The 15,791-nt window shown below is 37.8% G+C and overlaps 1 protein-coding gene across 1 annotated transcript; it reads left to right on the top strand.

The window, feature by feature from the left end:
• Nucleotides 1-3,203: 3,203 nt before the first annotated feature.
• LOC310956005 (uncharacterized protein) lies at nt 3,204-15,487 on the top strand. Its single transcript, XM_083926089.1, has 12 exons — nt 3,204-3,278; nt 4,443-4,538; nt 5,800-6,084; nt 6,965-7,279; nt 8,756-9,070; nt 9,237-9,308; nt 9,517-9,654; nt 10,567-10,683; nt 11,248-11,319; nt 12,991-13,140; nt 14,142-14,252; nt 14,337-15,487. The coding sequence occupies exons 1-12, from the start codon at nt 3,227-3,229 to the stop codon at nt 14,426-14,428; spliced, it is 1,815 nt and encodes a 604-aa protein (XP_083782215.1). The 5' UTR covers nt 3,204-3,226; the 3' UTR covers nt 14,429-15,487.
• Nucleotides 15,488-15,791: the final 304 nt, after the last annotated feature.

The raw sequence follows: 15,791 nt of genomic DNA, 5'->3' as shown, positions 1-15,791 counted from the left end.
TGAAACTGTGACAACCGACTGCAGCTAATTTACACAAAAACTTCTATTCAAATAATTCAAGCCCGATGAAAAACACATAAACCCACATTGTGTTTCAGGGATTAGACCTCATCTTCATCATCCGCGCCAATAATATTAATAATGAGCGCGTAAACAGACCAACGCTGTGCAGCCGCCACTAGACAAACAAAACCTCTGCTGCTAAAACTTCAGACACTTTAGATCACCTTTAGGGCTATTTCTGGAGTGAATATCCTGAATTTGCATGAGACAAAACCACCATTTACAGCACAAAGAGACAGGCAGGGAAAGACCCCCCCAAAAGCAACAACTGCTCCTGTACTGCAGCAGCAGCAACACCAACACAAAGGCCCAGGGAGGACATTTTGTGCCAAGAATGCAACAATAACAGACAACAACACGGCCACCAGTTATCACAATTCATCCGTTATGGTTAATTTAACCATTTCAGCGCCATAAACAGTGAATTTAATGATTCAGACACAACTTTATCGATGACTGAACCAGGAACAGACTGCAAAAGGACCCGAAAACCTCAGCTGAATCATACGATTACACATGCATTACTTGGAAATGCTGCAGGACTGTAACTTAAAGGTAAGACGACTGATTCACCGACTATCTAGCTCTACAGGAGCAGGGGTATCTGCTGCTTACCTCCTCTGGGTCCGAGCACAAATCAAACTTGTTTCAAGTCCCGCTGGCGCCAACTAATGAGCTTCTGCGGCACAGTGCGCATGTGTATAAGTACTCCCAGCCCCACAGCTTTTAACTGGAGCTTAAACGAGGTTAACGTTTAACTTAAAGGCGACTAACTGTAATTGTGTTACCGCTATTTACTTATGTGTCATCTTTGCTTTAGCTTCAACAACCTTAACGATGCTAGAAGTTGTCGTTTAACCGTAAATTAAACCATGAATTCAACTAAAAACCGTCTTTTTTTAAAGCTGAATTCTCTTTACTTGGGTTATGTGTTTGTTTTAAGTGTTATTACGAGTTTTATTGTCATATAAAAGGTGTTAAAGCAGAATTAAAACCTAAATCTTACATTAATTCGTCCTTTTCTTTTTGTTTCTGTCAGTTGGAGTTTCCGGTCTGCCAGGCGGTGGGCGGGGCTGTAGAGCCTGTCAGCCAATAGGAGAGCGAGTTGAGTTGAGCGCGTGCTCCTGGGAAGGATGTAAACAAAGCAGCAGCTGTCAGTCAGAGCAGAGCTGAGGGCTGTGACACAGCTTTTTAAGGAAATAAGACCCTCTTTTGTTAAAAACTTTATACTTTTAAGGGATGTTTTTAACAGCAAAGGTCACATAATGTCAAAGAATGTAGATTTATATTTAGTTCTAACCCCAATGGCTTGAAAGAGCTAATGAAAGGCAGGTAGGAGGTTAGAAGAAGAAGAAGAAGAAGAAGATTTAGTCCCACACTCTATTATTATTCATGTTACACACACACACACACAGGCCCGAAATACACACACATGCATAAACAGGACCTATATACATGCAATGAATGGAGAGATGTCAGAGTGAGGGGGCTGCCATTGACCAGCGCCCGAGCAGTTATTAACCCTCAACAGACACTTTACGAATCCAATTTATTAGTTACGGTTGGAGCTATTTATTTATTTATTGTTAGTAGATAGTGCTGTTTAGTTCAGTCTTCTCTTTAGTGAGTAGTTAATTTATATTATTCTGAATTAATTTGATTTCATTATGATTACATTTCTATAAGTATTCTAGTTTATTATTTGTTTTGTTTAGGTGTTTTCCTGTTTATTATTTGTGTTTAGTTTTATTCAGGCACATTAGACGGGCACCTGAAATTATATAGGTAGGCTGTCCAGCATGCACCTGGGTGGGCAAATGTTTTTTCACCGGAGCGGGAGAAGCACAGGATTTTTCTTTGTTTATTACTTGCTCGCTTTGTGGTTAAATAAACCACGTTTTTTGTTGAAACTGGACATTTGTTTGGACCAAGCCCCCACCACAGCAACTTCCTGGTTGATCCAATCAGGAAGTGCCAAAACTGCAGTTCTCTGAGTGTTTCATAACAGAGCAGTTTCTCATTGACCCTCATGTTAAACAGGGCGTTTTCACAGCATCATTAAACCTGTTTAAGACCTGGGACAAAAAAAACATTGTAGTCTGTACGTTTAGGTCATATCTCCATGACAACACTGAGGGGGGTGAATTTAAAAAGAAAATGTTTATGCAATATTTGAAGTGTAACGGAATTGAAAAAATACATTTTCTCTCACCAATTGTTCTCATAATTCATGCAAAAAGCGCAGTGTATGTTTAAAACAGCCAGGTTCAGTTATTACAACCTGAAAAGCTTAGATCTCAGGCTCCAATAATTCTCATTAAATATGTACTTAAAAAGAAAATCACAAATTAAATAAGAATGTAAGACATAAAGTAGTCATTTGAATTCAACCACACATATAAACCAAACCTTTAAAAGCACAGCCTTGAAGTAATGTCTCCCCCCTCTGGTTAAATGTAGATTAATGGGTTTTATGTGAGACCTTTTGTAGCTCAGTCAAACAAAAGGTCTCACATAAAAGGCTCAGTCATTTATTTTCCTCATGTCCTGTTATGATTTCATGACTGTTTACCTGACATCACGACTTATGCTGATAATATTATTTACTTTATTATTATTATTATTATTATTATTATTATTATTATTATTATTATATAACAACATACCTAAGACATTTAGCATTATAAGTTTCAATTATTTTTTTATTTTTTCCTGCCTTACAAAAATGTGTAGACTATACTCATTTTATTACAATTATAACTAGAAATGCTGTAATCTAAACTCAGTATAAGTGCAATTAAAAAGCAATCGAGTCATGAATTCATTAATCAGTTGCTACATATCATTAATGTAACACATTGCTTAAGTGTCAATGATCTGTATGAAAATGTATATCAAAGACAAAACAAGGTGAATCTATAGCACAAAATAGTTCTGATGAAACAGAAACATTAATAATTAATGATGCCATTTATAAACAAATATATCAGGGGGAGGTTTCACCACCATAACCGTGGTTAGAGTCCAGATATTAAGTATGAGTGACACTTCCTGTCATGATGCACCGTGATAAATGCAACGAGAGAGGAAGCCGCGCTCATATCTCTTCTCATAAATAACAGTTTGAGTCCAGAGGCTGTTTCCTCTCTTGCTCTTTGCAACAATGACGCTGGGGAAATGCATTTTAATTGTCCAACTGAGCTGTCTTTGTCAAGGTAACGTCTACAGTTTTATTCCTTTATAAGCTTCATTTGTTATAATATTATTATTATTCACAAACTCTCACTTCTACTGAGTTACGGACTTTGGCTTTGTTGAAACGGCCTGTAACTGAGACGGTAATAGATTATTTTTTGGGTCTAAGACAATTTTTTAACTTTATTTCACACTATTTTCCAAATGTGTGAACATCAGCAGTATATATGTTTGTTTTTTTTATTTCAAATGTTAAATCATTGTTGTCAGTGAAGGGAAATAGTAGAACCTGCCTTTTACTGTTTTTATGACTTTATTTATCACAGTAAAAGTATTAATTTAACCTGTCTATTTTACTGTTTTATGGCATTATTTAACACAGTAAAAGTATTAATGTAACCTGTTTATTTTACTGTTTTATGACATTATTTACCACAGTAAAAGCAAAAATTTAACCTGTCTATTTTACTGTTTTATGGCATTATTTAACACAGTAAAAGTATAAATTTAACCTGTCTAATCTATTGTTTTATGACATTATTCAACACAGTAGAAGTATAAATTTAACTTGTCTATTTTATTGTTTTTATGACATTATTTAACACAGTAAAAGTATAAATTTAACCTCTCTATTTTACTGTTTTTATGACTTTATTTAACACAGTAAAAGTAAAACTTGAGCAAAGGAACACACTGCAAACTACTGACAAAGGCTTTGTGTTATAATATAATAATAAGTAGCTATTGTTATGCCCCTTTTTATTTCTTGTATATTTTGAAGTTTACAAAATGTGACTTATTATTTGAAAAAAAAAACATTTCCTCAAATAAAATACTTAAATAACAGAAGATTAAGATGAAAACCAGGAGAAATAGAGTACGGGATGTGTGGATTATGAACATTTCTGTAAATTATTTTGATTTTTATCCTCACTACACGTCACTTATATTACTTATATGTGTAACAATGAGTCATTTTAATCCACATGGCAGATCATTGATTGGTCGTCTCTGACCACAGCCGCACCACGCTCCAGCCTTCACACATTTGGTCAAGTGGTAACTCATCAAACATCCTGTGGTAGAAGAGTTTGATGTGGCGTGTCGGTGAATATTGTACAGGCTTGATGCTCACACTGTTACTGAAAGTGAATGTAGTGAATCTGTTCTCATCTTTATTTCAGCTTTGCAAAACTCACCCACTCAAACGAGCCCAGCTGATGTCCAGGCGACAACAGAGGGAACTAATACAAGAAGGGGAACACAAGAGGAATTCAGCAGTAAGTGCAATATTTCCTATTATTCAGGACGATAACGTTCTCTTTCTCTTCCTCTCTCTCTTTCACACAAAGAATAAACACTTTATGGTGAGAACGTATGAAAATCCTCACTCTTATTGTCACAGGATGTGGGGTGACCTGCTTGTGAAACGCATCTCGGTAACTTTGCAGCTGCAAATCAGAAAGTGAGATAGCAAAGCATTCTCCCACGCAGACCCTGGTTTGATCTGCAGGTTACCTTTGATGCTGTTGGCTTTCTGCTCAACTGGGGGGGTTTGACGTGCAACAAGCATTCATCAAACCAAGGATGTTGTCGTTATGGTGGGCCCTGAGTCTGCACCGAGATTTCTGCCTGTTAAAAGGAAGTTTTCCTTGCTACTGTTGCTCATGGAGGAATTGCTTTTCTGTAAATCATAGAGCGATAACTTCTGTTATTCAATTCAATTCAATCAATTTTATTTACAGTGCCAAATCATAACCAAAGTTATCTCAGGACACTTTACAGAGTAGGTAAAGACCACACTCTATGACTTATTTATGATTTACATAGACCCAACAATTCCCCCGTAGAGTACAGTGGCAACGAAAACCTTCACTATAACAGACAGGAACGTCAGACAGACCCAGCTCTGCACCGGAGAGAGGAAGAGAAGGAGAGAGAGAGAGAGAAAAGACGGACAGATGGACAGAGAGACACAAAGACAGACTCAAAGACAGAGACAGACACACTTCCAGTAACTATAATAATATCTATAGTAATGTGAATATGACTTATTAATACAGCAGAACAGTAGAAACAAGCACAGCTAAGGTGATATAATATGAAAATGATAATAATTATGGTGGCAAACATGATAAATGGATAAATGTTATGATTTAACACTATAAATACAATAGAAATTAAATTGAATATTAAAAACTACACCACCCTAAAATGTTTATACAAAATTTGAAGTGTAACGCAATTAAAAATTACATTTTCTCTCACCGATTGTTCCCATAATTCATGCAAAAAGTGCAGTGTATTATTAAAATAGTCAGGTTCAGCCATTACAACCTTTACAGGAAGCAGTCGTTGGCAATGTGTATGTGTATAAACCTGCAATAGAAAATAGTCCCCAACAAATGCACTATTTCCTCCTGTTTGAGAAAAACACAGATGGGGAAGGGAAGTGAGAAACTGACCAGTACCAGAGAACTGAAATTAATTGAGTTTAACTGGAATAATCAGCACATAATTGTGTTTTCTGTGTGTCCTCAGGCGACCCTTTCATCCACAAACTCTCCGGTAAATGCAGCTTCACGCTCAGGATGCCTGGAAACAACAGGAGCAGTGATGTGGTGGCATCACCTGCAGACTCTACGGGGGAGCTGGTTGAACAGGTGTGTCAGGATCTCGGCTGTGGCGGCGTCTATCTAGTGAACAAAACCAGCTCACCTCCCAACGCCACCTGCTTTCACCACTGTGTGTACCAAGATGGTCGTTTACAGAACTGCTCACAGACTGCAGGGCGCAACTGCACTGTGATTACTGAGGCTGTGTGCGGTAAGGGTTTTCTCCAGTATGTCCTAATATTATGATTAAAAGACACCATGCTTTTATTTTACATTTCAAAAATGCATTGTGACAGTTACTCAAATTCAGCTATGTGGATATTTTAAATGGTAGTAGTAAAAACAGTAAAATAATAGCAATAGTAGCCCACATTTTATTTATATTTTCTTGTGTTTTCTCTCTTTTTCAAAACCAATATTCTACTTCATGACATTTATTTAACACCATAAATTACAGATTATTAATACAAAATAGTTATATAGCAGTATATACACAACCTGAAAGTTAGCTCCACCTTTACCAGCTGTAACACAATAATGCATCACTAATTATAACCTCTATATAATAAAATGTGTTATTAAATTGAACATTGTGCATACTGAGTACTTTTACTGGTAGCCTATATGTTGATGTTAGTACTTTTACTTGTAGTATTGTTTTAATTGTGTAAAAAAGACATAACGTCTATATAGATAATAACAAAACTTTAAATACAATATTTACATATTCATTCCAGTCTGAAACAATTACTTTATTTATTTTTATTGATCCAAGAATTTATTATCACTTATATTAATAATATAATATATATATATATATATATATATATAATATAATAAATAATTTCAGCTGATAAAAGATGGATACATTTACCAGTTTGCAGGGATTTAAATGTAGTTATTATAGAATAATGTGAATATTATAGAGTAAACTGCCATAAAACTAAAAATAAATAATAAATATCAAAATAAATAAATAAAATTAAAATTATAAAAAATAATGAATTAATTAACAAAATAAAATAAATAAATTAAAATATAAAATAAATTAAAAATATAAAAATAAACTGACAGTATGACGTCCTCCTCAGGGCACCAGGCTGTGCGGCTGGCAGGGGGGTCAGGCCGGTGTGAAGGCCGGGTGGAGCTGTGGAGAAACGGCAGGTGGGGCACCGTGTGTGACGACCAGTGGGACCTGCGGGATGCGGACGTCGTGTGCGCCCAGCTCGGCTGCGGTTACGCCCTCAGTGTGACGGGTCAGGGCGGCTCCTTCCCCCCGGGCAGAGGACCGGTCCATCGGGACGAGCTGAACTGTACCGGCAGAGAGGACAACCTGTGGGCCTGTCCGGCCGCACAGGAGGAGCCCGACTGCGGACACAAAGAGGACGCGGGGGTCGTGTGCTCAGGTCAGAAGCAGAGCACAAATTCAACTTATTGAAAAAATAATGTTAACACAGTTTAGAAAAAGAGGTTATAATAATTAAAAAAATAAAATATTATTTAAAAATATTAAGGTTAACCGTTAGAGAAATCGCAAGCCTACGTCATCAAATTCGGATAATGGACTCCAACTGCCACTTAACGGCTAACTTAACGGCTAATTTAACGGCTTATTTAACGGTTACTAACTTAATGGCTGCTAACTCAACGGTTATTAACTTAACGGTTACCAACTTAACGGCTACTAGCTTAACGGTTACTCCTCTCTGAAGTGGTAAAAGCTCCAGGAAAAGATAACGTTAGAAAGTGGAGCTTCTGTTGAAACGTATCAGAGAAGAAATACACTTCATTTTGTGGCAAATTATTTAGTTTAGAGTCATAAATAGTCCAAACACCAAGAATCTACAGCTAAGCTAAAACAGTAGCTCTGCGCGGCTGTACGTGGGGCTAAAATCTAAAATGCTACCGTTAGCATGCTATTTACCTGCCACCATGAAATTTACAGCAATAGGGGAGATTAACATTTCCAAAATTAACACGGTTGGAGGAAAAAACATAAAAAAGGGCACAAAATAAAAATAAAATGGTATAACTTTAAAATATAAACATATCAAAATATACGAAAACAAACAAAAAAACAGTTATTTGGGCTTCATTTGATTAGCTAGGAGATACATTCAAGGGTGAGTACAATTCCAAGTTGCTAAGCAGTTCATTTGCATATTTAGTGCTCATATAAGTAAGTTATTTACAATATAATAAGAATTCATTCTAAAACCCTTAAAAGATAGAGTGAGTCTTCGTAAATTTAGCTTTGTGTATATAATATTTGGCTAACCGTCGTAGTGTAGCTAGTTAGCATGCTAACAGTTGCTAATTAGCTTGAAATACAGAGTAATTTAGAGATGAGGCTGATGAGAGTTAAAAAAAAGTATTGCAGGTATTTGGTCAAAAACAAAAATATTGTTTTTAATGTATAATATAATGATATATATAATATGGTGTATATTAAAGGTTGAATATGTAGAATCTTCATTAAAAACTATATTTAAAAAAAACAATACACCCACGGGGCGTTTTGAGGGGTACAGTATGAAAGTATTTAATTTCCATTAAAAAAAGGATTTAGTCTGAATTAATATATATATTTATATATATTAAGGGTTTGACAATGACTTTCTGTCACTTTCAGTTTACATTGTACCAGCCAATAGCGGCCGGCATTGTGGGTTGCCAGGGTTGTCTGTTGTTGTGCGCAGCTACTGTAGGCTGGCACTGGGTAAAAGCCTCAGCGAAGGGGACGTTATTTGTCCCAGCAGCTGAGTGACCGGAGACGGGCTAAAACCAGAGTCAATATAACTTTTAGGGTTTCCTTGTCTCAACATGAATCATGGGATATTTATTTTCCTCTCATAATTCCACAGTGTTTATTTTCTGTGCAGAGATGAGAGCAGTGAGGCTGACTGGAGGTTTGGACCGTTGCTCTGGTAAAGTGGAGGTCCACCGTAATGGCAGTTGGGGTACGGTGTGTGATAACTGCTGGAATAAAAACATGGCCTCCATGGTGTGCTCCATGCTGCAGTGTGGTGCTGAGCCACTGCAGTACTCACAGTTTATGCCTCCTCTCGCACACAACAACGGGTCACTGTGGTTCTATCAATGCGATCGAAACATACGGAGTCTGTGGCAGTGCACGGAGTTCGTCAACAAAAAACACCTATGCATGTCCTCAAAAGCATCTGGCGTCATCTGTGAAGGTGAGTGACAGTGTTTGTGTTGGATCCAACATCAACAATACAGCTTTGGGTTGAATTTGTCCATGTTGAGCTCATTTTATAGATCAAACAGGTGAATAATTATTTATTTTTGTGTCACTTCCCATCCAGATTGTGTTGAACTTAAAATATATTTATCATCCTGCAGGTTCCCTCGGGTTTCCTGCACCCACCACAGCCACCACAGCTAATGCAACTGTAACGACCGGCTGGACGTCTGGTGAATATTTCAGTTTTTATTCTTACTAAAACAGACATATATCACATTATATTTTTAAATGTTACTTTAAATATTCTTCGGCTCATTTAAGAGCAAACAGAATACGTCTCAGTGTGTTTTTCAAGTCACAGGAAAGCGTTTACTCTTGACTCAACGATCAGAAAGTATTAGAAAGATGTGTATTTGTTCTTTCTGTGTATCTCAAAAGGTCCAACCTCAGTCGATCATGCTGAAGGCTTCTCCTTACCGCCCCCAGAGCTTCTCGGCGTCATCGCTCTGGCTCTTCTTCTCCTCGTGGTTCTGATCACAAACTCGGTGCTCTGCTGCCATTACAAAAGGAAACACGGTTGGTTCACTTCAGTCCGCGCTTCAGTCTCACTACTTTCATCTGCGCAGCAATCCAGAGTCAATTTGTGATTTTAGTAGCTCTGAACGTGACGAATCTCAGCGAGTAAAGTCTTTTAAATCATATTTCAGATTTTGATTTTACGTGGCTTCAGTTCCAGATACATTGTTCTCTTTATGTGAGTCATGGGATTAAAATAAACAAAATTCCTTGTTAATATACTTCTGATTAGGGCTTGGAGATAAGGAGAAAATCAAGCATCACAATATTTTCGAACTGTTTGGTAAATTCAGAAAATTACACCACTTAAGTGCAATGAGGGAGAAGACTTTGATGCGTTTTAATAATGTGATTATATTATATTAATATTGGGAAAAAAACACATAACAAACAATTTATTATTCAAAGCATATATTATTTTTATGTCTATGTCAAAGTTGTGAGAGGATCTTTAATCTTAATGACAGACTGATATTCCAGTTTTTCAAACCACATCATATCTAGTTTAATCTCATCTCTTCAGTAAATTGAAACCTCTAAATCTATTTTTAAGGTAAAATAAATTCTTCTGTTAGACAGTCGACACTACTGTTGTCAAAAGTATAGTAAGTACTGATACTGTTTTAATACCGCAGGTTTCAAAACGATAGGATAACCACATCTGATAGTATCTAAAGTACCAAAGATATAAAAACAAGAAGAACTACATCAGATTTTTAACCCAAGGCTGCACAGATGAAACTGTAATGATCCTACTTTTTTTTTTTTTACTTGTATTGTTACAAAGTTTTAAGTTCTGGTATTGTGAAAACCTTAGTTAACCAAGAGTTAAGTAAGCCAATAATTATATATTTTGTATATTATTATATATTTTATATATAGTAATCTATATCTTGGTAATTGTGTCCACAGCGTTCTTGCTCCAGCAGACGCGCACCAGCCCACGAGGTCCCACTCAATATCACCACAACGGCCACCAAGACGCCGTTGACCTCATCAAGGTCACCCCCAACCCACTGCAGTCGGAAGGTCGGTGGCTGAATATTTACAAGAATATAATAAAAAAAACAACTTTAATTCAATACCTTGGACTCTCACACAACTCACTCTTTTCTCTCTTTGGTACCGTACATATATATGTATTTTATATACATGCACAGTTGTGAGAAAGATGCAGAATGTTGCAGCATCTACAAAGCATATAGCCATCTCATCAAGTCTTTTAATTTTTTTTATTTTTGTCTCAAAAAGTCCCCTCCAATCCCAGGTATCTTTGGACCCAGCTTAGTAGTGTTGACAGCACGTCGGTAGATACTGACTATGAGCAGTATGAGCCAAGCAATGACCCGTCTGTCCCTTTATCAACTTTTCGGAGTGAGCTACGTTCTTTTATTTTCATTTATTCCTGTGTGTTTCTCAGTCTTTGCCTCTTGAGATGTTCTCTCGCTGTGTTGCTGCATTTTGCGGTTGAAGCTGCTCTGCCATGCATGCGTGTGAGCGGTCTTTGCAGATCAATGCTGTTTGCAGTGAATGTTTGCAGGTTGAAGGTTTGGGATTAAAACAAACGCATCATGTGCATCATTTTGTATCCAGATTCTCAGCGGTACAGAACAGACGTGAACCCTTTGATGAGGCCCTCAGGTCTTGACAGCCTCTTTGAGGAAGGTGAGTCACTGTTTGCAAAGATGCCACAGAAGAGACTAGATATTTTACTCTGCACATCTCAGTACACTCGATAATGTATCCGCTGTATAGTACTGCTCTTCCCAGTAATCATTAGAGGATAGCTCAAACTTTTTTAGAGTTGTAAGCCCAGTTCAGACCAAAGATTCTCAAGAAAAAGAGTTGAAACTTGCAAATTCTTGCAAAGTTCTGAAACCTGCCAGTTCACACCAGTGAGACGAGGCGAGACGGTGCATCATGTCCATAGCAACGATTCTCTGTACTACCGTTTCTAACTTATAACTTTTCAGGCTTTTTTCATATGTGGATATAATTTATAGCATATTTAAACACAATGAGGACAGAGAGAGATATACTTGCTACAGCTACATTTCTGGTGATGATGAAACGGCGAAAACACTGTTTTATTTCCCTGATTCACTGCTTTGCCTTTTAAGTGTAAAGCTCGCTCGACCCTCTCACGCTGTCTCCTTTTCTTGTCTCTCATGCACTTGTTGAGCCTCTGTCCAAAACTACCATTTTCACCTGCTCACAGTTCGTAAGTGATTTGACCAGCGGACTTCGCTATGAGGTGATGGGCTGACGAAACACATGACGTTGCTCACGCTGAGTCGCAGGCCACACCGTCAGACGGATTGAGTCGAGACAAGACGCGCACGTTCACACCGCTGCAAAGTTTACCTGCAACTTTTTAAAACGGTTTCATCTCGTCACAAATCTTTGGTCTGAACTGGGCTTTAATTGGACTTCTGGAACATATTTATCACTGTAGGAGTGTTTAGATATATAAATCACTCAATCTTCACCAAATATAATTTGTTTTTAATTACATTTAGTCTTTATTCAACAAGGAAATCTTTTGAGTTACATTGATTTTTTTCACTTGGCCAAATATTCACAAACATAAGAAAACAAAACATAAGACAAAATTCATTGTCACACAGATTTAAAAGCAAATACAGTCGTACTCATAATACAAAATTTAAATCTTTACTAAATTACTAAGTGCATTTACATCTGTTTTCAAAAACTAATAATTCTCACATCCGGTAATTCTGTCCCCCACACATTGAAAGGATTTAGTTGAAAGAGCCACATCCATTATGACTGAGTTTCGACTAAACCTAGTATCAGATGTATTTTATGCTTCTGTCTGTAGTACGCTCAAACACCTGTAAATATGGCGGTGCGTGGCATTGTAGGCATTTATACACATGACTTGCTGCTAGATACTGAACCATGATCGCAATGATTTGAAATTTCCTATGATTTAACGTTAAATTTAAAGTTAAATGGTTAAATAGACCTTGGTTGCATGCACAGTCAATTCTGTATTGTATTATAACCGAACATACTCGGTCCTTGTTAACTTCCTGTCAGTCGACAGTCGTTCACTGCAACAGGACATAAACTAGGACATATTTAGAACTATACATCTGTAAAATGGTGTATTATCATTAACGTTTGGACATCAAGTGTGTCTTCATCAGAGTCACTCGACGTCGAAACTGCCACCTGTTTCTGTTTTAGTCAGAAAAATTAAAATCCGGGATAATTTTCTAAACCATAGAGTAAAATATTACTTTTACAAGAGATCATTTATCTTTTTATGCTATTGCTGTCTAATATAATATTCTAATTTTCATTTCCCAGTCCCTGGACCCACACATGAAGTGAGCTATAATGGTGGCCCCACAGACGCTGAATATGCCAGAGTGTCAAAAATCACAGTGGACTCATTTGACACCTCCAGTACTTCCTCTGGGGAATGCTACGAAAACACAGACAACTATGTCACTCCTGGTGGGTCGAGTTCATTCACTTGCTTTCCTTCAACCAGTGCCCTGTTGTAAAGTTACTGTAAAAAGGATCTAAAGGGCCGTACAGAAACCTTTCACGTGTCTGCCTAACATTTCCCAATATGACTGCTGATATGTGTACAGTATTCACATCTATTTTGAACTGTTTTAATATTAAAATGAATAGTTCAACTTTTTAATCACTTCCTTTTCTTGCTGAGAGTTAAATGAGAAGATCGACACCGCTCTCATGTTTGAACGCTAATTATGAAGCTACATTGAGCTCTGTAGTGGTGATGAAATCGAAGCTTCATGAACCACTGAACCAAATTGATACAGCTGCTCATGAACGACGCGCTGCTTCGAAGCATGTCATAGAGTCAGTAGAGTGACATCTGCTGGCTGTGTGTCAGAACTGCATCACAAAGAAATGCCTGAAAAACCTGCTTTGTGATGTAACGGGGCCTCACTCGCAGTGGTCCCGTGATTGTAAAGCAGGGAACGAAATAGTGTCTCGCAACACTCCAGCTTCATGAGATTGATGCTGTCGAGCAAGCAGCCTCGAGCATAACATCACGAGCCAGCAGTCGGATTTTGTTAACAGTGGAATGAGCCGAGTCAGCTGTTTTCCCTGTTTATCAATCCTCTCGGCGAAAAAAATGAGCTAAACTAAACTTTTTCTGTTAGATTTAAATTAGGATCCACCATCCACCAACTCCTTTCTCTTTTAGCAATGTTGTATTGGGTAAAATGAGTTGTGCAAATACCAATATTACTTGTTGGGGGAGGATGGTTCTGCTCTTTTATTTTTAAAGGAAATGATAATAATGCTGGGGAGCGTTAGCACCGTCCCTTAACCAAAGCTGTGGGTGTTTGCAGCTAAAATTCCCAGACACACTTGTGGCTCAGAGGTAGGAGGATATGAAAGACGAAAGCACACCTGAAACTGCCTCAAAAAGCGTTCCCAAGGTAAAGTTTTACTCCCTGTGCTCTTACAAATGACAGAACCAGGACCAAGCCAGTCATCTGTTGTCAAGGATGCTTTTGACCCTTTGAGGCTCGTAAACAGCAAAGATCAACTTTACCCCGGACAAACAACAAACCTGCAGAGTTCAGGTAAATGTCACTAAACAGGTGTCACGCTTGTGGAAAAATAAGATCTGTAACAAATGCTGATTTTTGTTATTGTCTGTTCATAAGGTGATGAAGATGAAGGCCCCATTTACTCCCCTGTGAGCCCCGACCAAATGTCTTCATCTGAGGACGACTACGATGACATCGGCGCTTTATAGTAACAACAGGAGGTAACTCCAGCTCACAGTGTGGGACTGAAGCTGCAGAGCTGCACTGAAAGGAAACATATACTGTAAGAGCAAACACCTGTTCAGACCGAGGAAACCCAGCAAGCATTCATTTGGTGAATTGCGGGCTAACAGAAGTCTATACATTTAGGTTAAAACTTTGCTCAATCTGGTTAAAAAGTGCAAGTCTGGGGCACCCAGTTGCTCAGTCGTTAGAGCGTGCCCCACATACAGAGGCTAAAAGTCTTCGCCACAGTGGCCCGGGTTCGACTCCGACCTGCGGCCCTTTGCTGCATGTCATCTCCCCTCCCCTGTTTCCCCTCACTCTTCATCTGTCCTAAATGATTAAGGCATTAAAAAGGACAAAAATTACTTTAGAAAAAAAAAGTGCAAGACTACGTTTCATATAACTTTTGTTTCAATGGCCTTGTAATTGACTTTTGATGAAATTCTGTTGATACAAGTTATATGTGGTCTCCGCAAAGCAATTATTCTTTTCAACCAAACTCCCTCTCTTACCAAACTACCGTTTCCTGTGAACCACAATAATAATGTCTATGTACAGTTGGTAAGAGTCGAAATGGAAATCCTTTATAATGAACAAGTGTTTTCTTCCACTTGAGCACAAACACTCATATGGTGCATTTAATGACTCTCAGACTGAGACTGAGAGTTGGCTATGATAAGGTCTAAAGATCCAACCTCAGAGATAAATGAGAAGCAAATTTGGTTGTGTGAAAAGGAAGATCAGCGTTAATAATGTGATTTGTGTTGAAAAGTTACAGCTCACTCTAAAAAGCCTGAAGTGGACATATAAAAACTACTCTCAGCTGCAGCTCTGTGCAAATGACAAAAGACAAAATGTTCACTTTGATGGATTTGGTGTCCAAAGCAAGTTGCTAGTGTCTGTAAGTTATCTTTTAGAGTGCACTGAGATGAGATGAATGGAAACCAATAAGATCAAGTACGTGTCTTTATACTTTTGGCCGTATGCTGTATTCAAATAATGCCTGAATGTTGCAACACATGCTGTCGACTGTGGGCTTTTGTACAAGTGTAATCAAACTAATGTGTTCTACCAGAAGGTGGCACTACAAGCTTGTGAGTAGCTAAACGTTTCACTGTCAAGCCTTTACATGTAAACTACAGACAAAAAACAAACTTGTAATAACATATTTGCCAAATAAAATGTTATTTCAGACTGTAAAAATGTTGTGACAAATCCCCATTTGTGCTGAGCGAAGACATCAAAATAATGCACTGTGAAAAAGTTTAAGAGAGGATGATCTGGATCCTGATCAGGGGCCAACATAAACCATCCGCGGTTTGAAACCAGACCTGGCACGGCTCTTCT

The sequence above is a fragment of the Echiichthys vipera genome (genome assembly GCF_963691815.1).
Source record: "Echiichthys vipera genome assembly, chromosome: 13".
In the NCBI taxonomy this organism is placed as follows: Eukaryota; Metazoa; Chordata; class Actinopteri; order Perciformes; family Trachinidae; genus Echiichthys; species Echiichthys vipera.
Note: the sequence above shows the minus strand (reverse complement) of the source record. Positions and strands in the feature narration are given on the sequence as shown.

Excerpts from the sequence above, each read along its gene's own strand:
- LOC310956005 (XM_083926089.1), top strand. The coding sequence starts at position 3,227 with ATGACGCTGGGGAAATGCATTTTAATTGTCCAACTGAGCTGTCTTTGT. Across the intron at positions 3,279-4,442 it reads ACTGAGCTGTCTTTGTCAAG|CTTTGCAAAACTCACCCACT; the intron begins GTAACGTCTACA and ends TCTTTATTTCAG. Across the intron at positions 9,309-9,516 it reads AACGACCGGCTGGACGTCTG|GTCCAACCTCAGTCGATCAT; the intron begins GTGAATATTTCA and ends GTATCTCAAAAG.